At 36.4% G+C, this 13,450-nt stretch overlaps 1 protein-coding gene across 2 annotated transcripts in view; it reads right to left on the bottom strand.

The window, feature by feature from the left end:
• CERS6 (ceramide synthase 6) overlaps positions 1–13,450 on the bottom strand; it is a 357,725-nt gene that overhangs the window by 212,584 nt on the left and 131,691 nt on the right. For both annotated transcript variants that reach the window (XM_037849819.1, XM_037849820.1), the window contains exon 3: positions 6,561–6,691. In XM_037849819.1, the coding sequence (XP_037705747.1) occupies positions 6,561–6,691 (131 nt within the window). The remainder of the gene's footprint in view (positions 1–6,560; positions 6,692–13,450) is intronic.

Raw genomic sequence — 13,450 nt, 5'->3', positions numbered from 1 at the left:
GCCTCCAGAAATTTAGAATCTCAAGAGAAATTGACCAAACATAAAAGTAGCATAGCATACCTAATATGTGACCAGCTTGACCAAGATAGGGCCTGCCTGATATTTTTAGCAAAGGTCTGTTTTTTTTTAATTAGCCAGTACATATGAATTAGGGAACTAGCCATCTGCCATCAAGGAATGTAAGAGGCTTGACCTAATGGAAAACGTCAGCTCACTTGTCAAAGATAGTGTGTCTGGAATAGAAAGAGATTTCAAAGACTTCCTTAAGGCAAAAGAGTAGACTGTCCATAGGTTCCATTTGATTGATCTTCAGAAATCTTGTAGCAAAAATGATATAAGCTTGAGAATACTAACAGTTTTTAAGAAGGCCTGGTTGAGCTAAATGAAACTGCATACCATCAAGGCAACATATCCCAGGAATATTAAGAGATGGGCATGCGAATTATATTATAGAGCAAATCTACTGTTTCTATGTGTGGCTAAACTCAACGTAATGGATGACTGTACCTGGCTCAACAAGATCACTTTCTCTTTCTTGAAATTCAGTAAGAACTACTCATAGTATTGTAATAACTATGGCATGCAGGTCAAAGCCAGCCCACTACCTGTTTCTATATGGCCCATGAGTTCCAAATGATTTTTAAATTTTAAAATGATTGAAAAAGAAATTTCAGAATAACATTGCATGACACATGCAAATTATACGAAATTAAATTTTAGTATCCACAAATAAAGTTTTCATGGAACACGTCAACACTCATTTGTTTACACAGTGTCTATGGCTCCTTACGTGTACCTCATCAGCAGAGGTGAGTAATAGCGATGGAGACCGTACAGCGCACAAAGCCTAAAATGTTTTCTTTCTGTCCCTTTACAGAAAAACTTTGCTGATCCTTGCCCTAAAGACAAAGCTGAACTGAATATAAGCTACAGATTTGAGAATTGTTTTAAAAAAAATAATCTTGAACACCAAGATACTCACTCACTGGATGAAATTTGAGGAACAAGTAGGTCCACAAATATGTACTTCAGATGACAAAAGTTGTTCAACAATTCCAGAAACTGTTTTGTATTAATGGGCAAACAAGTACCACTATCACCACAACACTATCCCCACAACAGTCACAAAATAGCTCAAACTTTAACTTTTCAAGAACAAAGAGGCCCTTATTCAATTTTATGATTAATGTTTTTAAAGTCTCATGTCAGCATATACTTACTGCTGATCATTTACCCCAGTACTGAATAACAAAGAAGCTATTTTTCTAAAAGTTAATTCTTTCCTAGCATCCCCTTCAAAACCTGTATCAGTCATCAGAGAATTCTGATAGTAAACTTTGTAAATCATGCTCATTTAATATTCTGATGGAGAAAATAATCAAAGCTGAATTTTCTCTTTGACAATTCTATCACCAGAGTAGAGAATATATGGAAGATTCTAAAGTGGTTTATAATATTCAGTTGACTTTTTTTGCAAATAGGTAATTGGGACATGAAAATTTGTTAAAGATATAATCTGCCCAGATCAAAGGTTGATCTGAAACAAAGGAATATGAGAGACTCAATTTGTTATATCTTGTGCAATCCCCACTCCATTCCCAATTATTAGGTTCTACTTTCTTACCGATATCACAAGATAGCATTTCTGATTTTCCAAGTAAGAACAGCTATTTAGATTCACAGTTACTGAGTTGGTGGCATGAAGGCAAATAAACAAGCCACTCATTTCTCATGGCTGAATTATCCTTAGTTCAATGGAATTACAGACTAAGAAAATCACAGGTCTCCTTTGCAGAAATAAAATCACAATTTTAAAAGAGGATCCCAGATTTGGGGGATGATCTTCTGCCACTGCAGAGAAGCATCCAACGATGGAAGGATTTATCAGCATCCTGTCTAAAATAGAATTCCTAAAAAGAAAAGAATCTTGGGCCCTCATCTTACAACCCATGTTCCAGAACTTCAACACTATATGGAATAAACTTCAATTCAAATAAATTAGTACTAATTTGTGAAGTGTAGAAATTCATTCCTATATATTTTCAGTTTATCATATGGGAGATTTATCTTTCCAGTCAAGTGGAGATGGCTTAAATAAAAGCCATATGTAATATTTACTCCCAGACATGTACTATTAAAATGTACTGCACAATATTAAAAAATGATGAGCACAGCGAGGGCACAAATAAGAGGGAAGCCATATATCCTGGCATCTTATTTCTGCCTTTTCCTATTACACCCTGAATGATTAAAAAAAACGCAACTCTGATACAATTGTCGGAGAAGGATGGCAATGCTTGAGCAGCTTAAAGGCATGATGCCAACCCAGTACCAGCTTCCATTTTCAATCAGTGTCTCCTAAAATGTCTCATAGGAAATCTCATTTTTATAAATTCTTCATTCCCTCTTGAAAATCTCTACTTCAGTTGCCAATAAGGATTGAAATGCTTCAGGAAGAACATTTGTCAAACCTGACAAGGCTGTAAATGACTGACATCAACCAAGAAGAAGAAAAACCATGTCAACATTTCAGCTAATTACTGGCTGAACAACATCTTCTACTAAGTCCATCTGCATTAAATGGGCATGCCAAAAATTGGACATGCCAGCTGATGCTTACAAACACTGTTTGGCATGCATATTGGTCCTATTTCAGTTTCATATTTTCTAAATTATTAATTTATATAAAGGAAAAACTACAGTTCCTTTGCAATTTGGCCCTAGATCTACAGGCCCCAAATCTGTGTTCTCTTGGTTCTGATTTGATTTTTAGCATGTTGGAATAGCTGTTGTCTCTTTTCAGACTTCTTCCAAAATGTGCATGTCCAGACCCCACCTGCCTCACCCTTATGGAGTGGAGCCTGGGCATGTGTATTTTGAAGTTTGCCCCTAATTATGAAGTGAATCCCTGGCTAAGAAAAGCTATTCTAGATTTTTTTTTTATATTAATAGGCAAGTAAATGTGACATGCACTTGTGTATAAATAGACCAATATAATTCTGCTTTATTCTTCATGGTGTTAATCTAAATGATTTCTTCCAGTCCATTCTTTCCTCTGAAATGTATTTGTCTTTGACATTATCTTAGCATGTTCCACAGTCAGGTAATTTTCCCAGTTGAATTTTATGCTAAGTAGGCATGTGTTAGACACTCTTCATTTGTAGGGGCAGGGTGGCAAACCCTGCCAAAACAATGCCATTTTACCATTCAGTCCTCCATATTCTGTATATTGCATTAAAAGCTATATGTTGCATTAAAAAGTTGAAAAGAATGCAAGAACAATAAGACACGGCCCTTGTGCCCTCAAGGAACACTTGTGATACAACTGAGGTGAAAATACATTGCCAAGTTAAGAAAAGTTAAGTGATCACATAAGGCAGCAGGTGATGCAGTATTATATGACTAGTATCTACAACAAGTGCTCTAAGAATTCAGAAGAAGCAGTGTTCACTACAGACCCAACAGTCAGGCTAAATTTCAGAGAGAATCTGGAATTTGAAGAACGGGCAGGGGAGAAATGGGTGAACCCGAGAAATGTAGGTGTTTCAAGCCAGGGTACAGCACAAACCAAGGCAGAAATGAATGAGACATGGCCAGTAAAAACTCAGCCCCCTGAAAGGAAGGGGTCATTCTGGTGACTGATATCAAATGGGCTAAGGAGCCTGACACTTACCTTACAGTTACAGCAAAATCATCATGAAGGTTTTAAAGCAGCAGAACATAGGGACAGTACTTTAGGAAAATGTATTTTGTTGTAGGAAGCAAAATGTCTATGAGTGTGAGATAAATAACAACAAGACCTGTGAGGGTGATTATAATCTGGTTTATAGTGTTGAATTTACAAAGACAGACTGATTGCATTAGTTTCCAGCCTCTAATAGAATGGAAGCATAGAACCATAGGAGAAACAGGGAAGTCAGGAGTGGAAGCAAATCAGAATTGCCAGTTGGAAATAACAGAACAATGTCTCAGAAGAAACATTTTCACTGGGTGACACTGGTGAGAGAAAATGACTTCTACCCAGAGGGAGAAATGCAGAAGAGGAAAAATGAAAGGTGAAGACTGAATCTGGAGAAGCAACCAATTAAAGAGCCTAAGGAAAATTTAGAGTAAACGATGCAAACTAAAGTCCTTGGAAAGGCAGGAGAAACAAGTGGCAACCCGGAATCCAAGGAAGAAGAGAGCTTCAAAACAGGAGTCCATCAACACTGTTATACACAACAGTCAACAGCCACTGGCACTGACCAGGTTCTAGCCCCAGCAATGGCCCTGCATATTACAATCCACAATCTTTTTCCTTTAACCTTTAGTTACTGACTGCCCATACCAATCATTTAGTACACATACCTGGTTACTTTTTTTTATCAATGATCCAAACCTACTCACATGTTATGCCTTATCTCCTGAGCAGTATTACAATAAGCTTCTTAAGGGAATAGGTTATAATTCATACTTTATGCACCAACCCCTCTCCACCCCATCATGCCTCTACTCTCCATGTCTCCAGTAATCATTTGAAAATATTTTTCAATGTTTGTAATTATGACTGTTCGGCCCATGGACCAGCAGTATCACCATCACTGGGAGGTTGTTATAAATGCAGAACCTTGGCTGCCACCCTAGACCAACTGAATCAGAATCTGCATTTCAACAAGATCGCCAGTGACTGATTCCTATGCACACTGGTATTTGAAAGGCAGTATAATATAGAAGGGCTAGCATCAAGTTACTGAAGAAGGTAGTTGGAGGAGGGGAAGATGTCTTAGTTTACTAATGCTGCAGAATGCAAAACACAAGAGATGGATAGGCTTTTATAAAACAGGGGTTTATTTTGCTACACAGTTACAGTCTTAAGGCCACAGAGCGTCCAAGCAACCGGGCACCTTCACTGGAGGATGGCCAATGGCATCCGGAAAACCTCTGCTAGCTGGGAAGGCAGCCAGAGTCTGCTCCAAAGCTCCGGCCTCAAAACGGCCTTCTCCCAGGGCGTTCCTTTCTAGCAAGCTTGCTTCTCTTCAAAACATCACTCCCAGCTGCACTCTCTTTCCTCTTTGAGTCAGCTCGTTTACATAGCTCCACCAATCAAGGCCCACCCCGAATGGGTGGGGCCACACCTCCATGGGAACATCTCATCAAAATTATCTCCCACAGCTGGGTGGGGCACACTCCAAGCAAATCCAACCATCACCAAAACGTCTGCCCCACACAAGACTACAAAGATAATGTCATTTGGGGGACACAATACACTCAAACTGGCACAGCTAGCATCAAGTTACTGAAGAAGGTAGTTGGAGGAGGGGAAGATGGCACATGAAGTTCAGCATGTGAGCATGTGCTGAGACCCAACTTTGCCCCTGGTTCAGACCTGTGACCCAATGAAGGAGCCCAGGTCCATTGTGTAGTGGCAGGGCCAGACCAGAAAGCAATCCCAGGTGTTGATCAGGAACCCAGATGCATAAATTCTTCTTCCATAAACTGCCGCTAAGTTCAATTATAGGAAGGGCTTTGTAGATTGCATCTACTAGGTTGTTTTTCTAGGTTTTATAAATATTCTGACCTCATGAACAAACCCATATTTATGTTCCCCATATTTTACCCCAGCCCTAGGAATTTATGATGATATTCTGCCTTTCACTCATTTCTGCTATAATAAACATTAGGTTTCTTTCTAAATCTTAGATTGCAATGACTGAAATACTTTATTGGCATAATTGAAACCAAACTTGAAAGTGCAACTCTAACTGCAAATAGGAAGAGACTGCAACTAAGGGAACTAAACTGACAGCACTATTGTTTAAATGACCAGGTGTCAGGAAAAAGCTACCAAAGGAAAGCATTGTTAGACTAAGAAACAGTCATATCCTAAGGGCTGAGGATCAAGTAGTTAACTACTTTTGAGGCAGAATCTTTCTTTTGTTAGGAATGTGCCAAATACTTTAATATTTCTTTCTCTAACTTTCCTATAGATGAGTGCATTGAGTACCACTGCCTCAAAACATCATTGTGCTACAAGAATTCTCTGTGGGTCTTATTTTTTTAACAGCTTTATTGATATATAATTTATATACTATAAAGTTCATATTTCAAAAATGGAAGAGACATTCATTCCATCCCCCAGTGCTTTGTTAAATTTGCCCAGGAATATAGGACATCATCATGACCCCCTGATAATATATTCTAGTATTTTAGTTTTTATAAGTGTAAGGAATGTCTTGATTAAGTCTCTTCTTGTAAAATTCAAATTATCAGTGTCTACGAAAGTAATGATTTTAATGTTATATTTCAAACATGGCTGGTTGAAAATACCACCAAAAGCGCTTGTGATTTGCTTACATTCTAGGAACTCCATTAGGCAGTGATATTTCACTTACTGCATCCAAAATGGAAATCACAAATTCTTACAAATTACCATTCCCCAGTTCTTCCTGTACCATTTTCCTATCAGATGACATAAGCTATAGGGGCTGCTGGAGTCTGCATGGATCCATTATTTTTTTGCCTCAGGGCTGGCATGTGTACTTAGGTAGGAATTTATTTCCAAAAGAGAAACAGTAACTTACATGCTCTCACAGAACTTCCTCAGTGTGCTAGGCTTCTCCTGGTTGCGTCTTTGTCGAAACCAGCGCTGAATACTGCGAACATCCCAGTCCAGCTGCTTGGAAAGCCCTTCCAATCTCTTTTCATCAGGGTGCTATAAAACAAGGTACCAGAATTCATTTTCAATCACTTTTCATCTCCACCATAAATAGATCTGTTGTTACGTATGCTTGAGATTTTTTTTCTACATTTACTATCTGCTACTGTGATTTACCAGATAAAAGACCTTCCATTGGCAACATGAACATAAATAACTTCTTATGACAACAAGAGTAATTCATTATCAAACAACTTTGCAAAATATGAATCTTGCTCTAATGTTCGCACTTCTCCTCACCAGCAATGTACTTCCTGGGGGACAATGAAGAAGATTCAGTGGAGTAGCCAACTGGCTGAGTCAGCACCATCAGCCTTCAAGGAAGGGGAGTTCAGTGAAAATGAATCTGCAGAGATACCCTTCAAATATTTCTCTTTCTCGGGAAAAATGCTATACCCAACTATCACATACCAAGATAATGTAGGTCAGACAAAAAACATGGAAAAACCCCAAAATACTTCACTTTAGCCAAGGGTAAGAGTCCCACTACAAAATATGTTCTCTTTTTGCCCCTACTTCTCTCTCCCTCTCAAATTTTTTCACACATTCTTCTTCTGTTCCTTTTCTTATTCACTCTTTTGGCCAAATTCCACATCACACCATTTACTAAGACTATGCATTACTTACAGAAGCAAACTGGTGAAGTGGAAAGAGACAGCTCTGAGATGACAGATGTGGGTTCCCAATTCCTCACTCCAGTGACCTCCTGAGCCTCAGTTTCCTTGTCTGTAAAATGGCTATTTTTTGGATTGTGGCAAGGACCAAAAGTGAAAATGTATGTAAACCTCAGGTAAATGTCAGTCCTCCTCTTTCCTATCCCTCCCCTCTCTTCAATATCATAGGGAGTATCTTCCCAACACTCATATGGGACTGATTTACCACACAACAAAGCTAATCCAAGTTCCACTCCTTTAATATTTCTACCTTGGCTTTAATATTAGTGACATGTTAATATCAGAAAACGGGGATAGAGGGAAGATAAGCTGACCAGTCTTTAAGTTATAAGGGTGAAATATACATATGGCACCTTAATAAAAACATCTCAAGCAACTCAAGGAGTCAGCCACCATGGATATATAACAAATGGCTCTGAGATTATCACTGAGGGTAAAAAACATGCTGACATTGTGTCTATAGAAGTTATTTGCCAACTCTCGGTGGGGCATGTATTTTGAGTTGTATTTTTAGTAGTAATGATACCATCTACATTCTCCTTTCATGTCTCTCTTAACCAAAAATATGGGATAGAGAGAGAAAATTCAAATCCTACACTATACCTTGGCCATACCATTTTTCTGTAGGAATCCACTTTTAATTTCAATTTATTATCTAAGTTTTGTGAATAGGTAAAATAAATAAAAAAGTATGCAAAGTTTCACCTTCCGACTTTGTTTCTACTCTCTCAGATCCTCTCTCTTCTCTTTCTACCAGGTAAATGCAGTTATTTTTAAATTGGTTCCTTCTAGAGATTTTATGCAAATACAAGCAAATTTGGATATGTATTCCTACTTCCTCCCTTGTCATACAAATGTTTGCCTACTATACACATTGTTCTGAACTTTGGGTTTTTCACCTTAAAATCTATCTTGGAGTATTTCCATATCAGTATATAGAGAACATCCTCTTCCTTTTGTAGAACTGTAGGGATATGCCATAATTGACTTATTTACTCTCTAATGGATATTTAGCTACTTCCCACATTTCCACTATTACAAACAATGTTGCAATGAAAATACTTGTCATGGGTCATTTGGTACAGATACACCTGTGAAATAAATTCCTAATAGTGAAAGTTATAGATCAAACGATCTATGTACTTGTAATTTATATGGATATTAAAAAATTATACTCATTAGTGATTGTTATTAATTTACATTCTCACAAGCAAGAGTGCTTATTTCCCAAAGCCTCATCAATAGAATATGTTATCAGACTTTTCTATTTTTCCCCATCTCGTACGTAAAAATGTAGTATCTATAGTTTTTAATTTGCATTTCTTTTTTAATGAGAAAAAATCTGTTTACCTTTTAAAAACCATCTATATTTCTTTTTTTTGTGAACAGACTGCTCATATCCATTGCCCAAATTTTAATTGTTGGGTATTTTTTCTATTGATTTATAGGATTTCTTCACGTACTTCTTTGTACCAAAAGTTGTATATTTTTTCCTTAGTGTGTCATTTGATTTTTAGAATTTGCTTATGGTGTTTTTGTTTTCATTTAATTTTCACTTGAAGAAAAATTTTAAATATATATGAATTTATTAATCTTTATTATAGATTCTGAATTAGGGGTCATAATTTTAAAAGCCTTCCCTACTCCAAAATGTTCTAGAAATTCCCATGTTTCCTTCGAATACATTTAGGTTTTATGTTTTACATTCATCTTTAGTTCATTTGGAACATATCCTGGTATAAAATGTGAGGTATGAATCTAACATTATTTCTTCCCAAATGGCTAACCAGATATCCCAATGCCATAGTTCATCTTTGCCCCTTGAAAAACCAAAACTAGTCTTTCATTGATTTATTGTTCATGCACCAATACTATGCAGTTACACTGATTGTGGCTTCAAACTGTTTTAACATCTAGAAAGACTAACTGAAGACCTTCTTTTCCAGAGTTTTCTAAGAAATCCTTGTTTATTTTTCTATAGAACTTTAGCATCAACTTTTCTAGCTTCAATATAAACAAATGATCAAACAAGCAAATCTGTTGGTATTTTTATTGAGGTTGCACCAAATTCTTAAATTAAATGAGGTAAAGTGACATCTTTATTTCACTTCTCTTTCGTATCCTTCAAGGGTGTTTTAAAGTTTTCTTCATAAAGGTCTTGCACATAAATTGTTATGTTTATTCCTAGGGAAATCATCCTTTTTCATTCCTATCATAAATAATGTACTTCCTTATATCTTCTAATGGCTTATTGTTGGCATATTTCTGAAAGCTATTAGTTTTATCTCAAGAAGCCACTTTCTTTGTTCATCCATAAGAAATAGCTCCTCATCCATTAAAGTTTTATCATAACATTGCAACAATTCAGACCAAACTTCAGGTTCCACTTCTAATTCTAGGTCCTTTGCTATTCCCATCACAGCTACAGTTATTTCCTCCACTGAAATTTTGAATCCCTCAAAGTCATCTTTTACATGTGGGTTGGAATCAACTTCTTCCAAACTCCTGTTAATGTTGATATTTTTATCTCCTCCCTCGAATTGTGAATGTTCAAACTGGCATCTAGAATGGTGAATCCTTTCCAGAAGGTTATCAATTTACTTTGACCAGATCTACCAGAGGAATCACTATCTATGGCAGCTATAGACTTAAGAAATTTATTTATTACACAATAAGATTTGAGAGGCAAAATGACTCCTTGATCCATGGGCTGCAGAATGGATATCGTATTAGCAGGCAAGAAAACAACATTAATCTCATTGCATAGCTCTATCAGGACTCTTGGGTGACCAGATGCATTGTCAATGAGCAATAATATTTTGAAAGGAATCTTTTTTTATGAGCAGTAGGTGTCAACAGTGGGCTTCAAATATTTAGTAAACCACGTTGTAAAGTGCTGTCATCCAGGCTTTGCTGTTCCATTTACAGAGCACAGGCAGAGTAGATTTAGCATAATTCTTAAGGGCCCTAGGATTTTCAGAAAAGTACATAAATATTGGCTTTAATTTAAAGTCACCAGCTGCATTAGCCACTAACAAAAGAGTCAGCCTGTCCTTTGAGGCTTTGAAACCAGGCATTGACTTTTCCTCTCTAGCTGTGAAAGTCCTAGATGGCATCTCCTTCCAACAGAAGACTGTTTCGTCTACATTGAAAATCTGTTAGTGTAGCCACCTGCATCAATCATCTTAGCTAGATCTTCTGGATAACTTGCTGCAGCCTCTACATCAGCACTTGCTGTTTCACCTTACACGTTTATGTTATGGAGACAGCTTCTTTCCTTAAACTTCATGAACCCACCTCTGCTAGCTTCAGACTTTTCTTCTGCAGCTTCCTCACTTCTCTCAGCCTTCACAGAATGTGAGAGAGTTAGGGTCTGGCTCTGGATTAGGTTTTGGCTTAAGGCAATGTTTTTGGCTGGTTTGATCTTCTATGCAGACCTCTAAAACTTTCTTCCTGTCAGCAGCAAGGCTGATTGTTCATGTGTTCACTTGAGTAGCACATTTAATTTCCTTCAAGAACTTTTCCTGTGTGTTCACAACTTGGCCAACTGTTTGGTGCAAGAGGCCTAGCTTTCAGACTGCCTTGGCTTTTGACATGCCTTCCTCACTGACCTTAATCATTTCTAACTTTCGATTGTGTGATTCTACCTTTCACTTGAACTCTTAGAGGCCACTGTAGGGTTATGAACTAGCCTAATTTCAATATTGCTGAGCCTCAGGGAATAGGGATGCCCAAGGAGAGGGAGAGAAACAGGGGAACGGCCTATCCATGGAGTAGTCATAACACATGCGTTTATTAAGTTTGCCTTCTTATATGGGCACGGTTCGTGGTGCCTCAAAACAACTACAATTAAAATGGTGCAACAGACTAGCTTGAGCACATGCTGTTGAAAAAATGGTGCCAACAGACTAGCTTGACACAGGATTGCCACAAACCTTCAATTTGTAAAAAACTATCTGCAAGGTGCAATAAAGCAAAGTGTAATAAAATGAGGTATGCCTATATATAGATATGGGTTATCGTATGAGTTTTTATTTGAGCAATGCTTTGGCATAGTACATATATTTTTATGTAGTGCTTCCATTATCACTATTTTCTAAATATTCTGAAGTTGTATTTTGGCCCAAGATTTAAGACAGCATTTCAGGAGCAAAAGGCTTCTGTTTTCTGATTTTTCTGTTTTCTAATTTTAGTGTTATTAAATTGTGCCCAATTTTTAAAATTTATCACAATCTTGTGGTACAATACAAAGTCAATTTTTGTAGACAGGCATTTTAATAGGCCATTGAAAAGAAAAGTATAGTCTATCATTCAGATAATATCTTTTTAAACATGCCCTTCAAATCCTCAATAATTATGCTCTAGAATTTCTATATTCTGTTTTATATTTTGTTTGCTTGACCTTTTATGACCCAGAGACAAATTAAATCTTACTATTGTGTTGGTATTTATTTTTAAATTCTTATTTATGAATATGGATACACTAACATTTAATGCACATATATTCATAACTATTTTATTTCCATTGTCATTTGTATCTTTTGACAATAGAAAGCTATTTCTTAATTTCATTCAATGCTGTTTTGGGCATGAATTCCACTTTAAGATAAGAACTCTACTCTCTTTGTTATTTATATTTGCATATATACCTTTATCCAAGCTCTTATTTTCTACATTTTTAAATTACTTAGTCTTAGATATCTTTTAAAAATGAATTATTTTTTATTAGATGAGTTAAATATTTAGTTATTGATAAAACTGATGTTATAGTTCTTTCATATATTATGTTATTCTTTCTGTTTTGATAGGTTTTTAAAAACTACTTTATCAAATGGTTTGCTTTATTATCCTTACTTTCGGTAATTTTCGCTCTTGTAGTTATCCACATAATTATAAGTCTTATTATACTGTTTGTTTTTAGTCACTAATAATTCCATAAAAGCAATATTTAAAATTGCATATTTCCTCTTCCTCCCCCCAATCTCCTCCACCACCATTAGTCAGTATTCTCTTTTAAGAGTTTATTCTTATACTGTTAAACATGCTTATCCTTCTAATACTTGATTTGTCAGTTTTAACTCACATGCTTTGACTCCTAGCTACCCGGGATTATGCAATCAATGAACTTACTCTACCTCTCACCTTCTTTCCTCTGCCCCTCTCAAGTGTTGTTAGCTGTTTCATTCTGTCAATCTAATTTTCACATTTATTTCCATCTTAATTCTCAGTTCAAATATATTCAAAGTTCACTAGCATTCCTTTTACTATAGAATTCTCAGCAATCTCTTCATTGGCTGAATTTTACGAATTCATAGTTTCCTCAAGACTCAAAGGGAACAATTCCCCTAAATATTTGAATGTTCAGATCTGCTTGTCTATAGTCCTTACACCATAAGAATTATTTGGCTGGACTGAAAATCTTTAAGAAAATCCTTAATTCACATTGTCCTTGAAGATACTGAAAATTTTGCTTTCCTGAATCATACTATCGACAAGCCTGAAGTTATCCTTAAACTTTACCCTAAATAAATGATTTGACCTTTTTGTTCAGCTGCCCAAAGAATTATTTTTCAAGTCCAATAACTTTTCTAATATATATATATATATCTTGGTGTTGACTTTCTGGGTCAATATTCACTACATTTTCATCAACATATTAAAATAAACCCCCATTTATTTTAGAAAATGTTCTCTTGAATTATAGCTTTCAATATTGGCTCTATCTTGTTCTATTTTGCTCTTCCTTAAGGGAGTCCAATAATGCAGATGGTGGATCTACTAGCCTGTATAAAATAATTACTTTTAGTTTTTTGTTTCATTTTATTCCATATTATTTCTGTTTTCCATGTTCTCTGCTGGATTTTCTGCAGTATCTAGTCGCTCCTGTGTTCTTCCCAATTTTGTCTTCATTTCTGTGATGATTTGGGTACCTATTTTCTGAACTCCACCAGTTCAAATTTCATTCCTATGCTGTGTTGGTTCCTTTTTCACTACCCATCTTTGAATGAGTAGGATTTTCTGGGCTGGCACCCTGGGCAGTGAGGGTGCCCTTTCCGTTCAGCTGCCACCAAGGTAACAAGCA

Source organism: Choloepus didactylus, chromosome 9 (assembly GCF_015220235.1).
Source record: "Choloepus didactylus isolate mChoDid1 chromosome 9, mChoDid1.pri, whole genome shotgun sequence".
Classification (NCBI taxonomy): Eukaryota; Metazoa; Chordata; class Mammalia; order Pilosa; family Megalonychidae; genus Choloepus; species Choloepus didactylus.
This window is presented reverse-complemented; position numbering and strand designations above follow the sequence as displayed.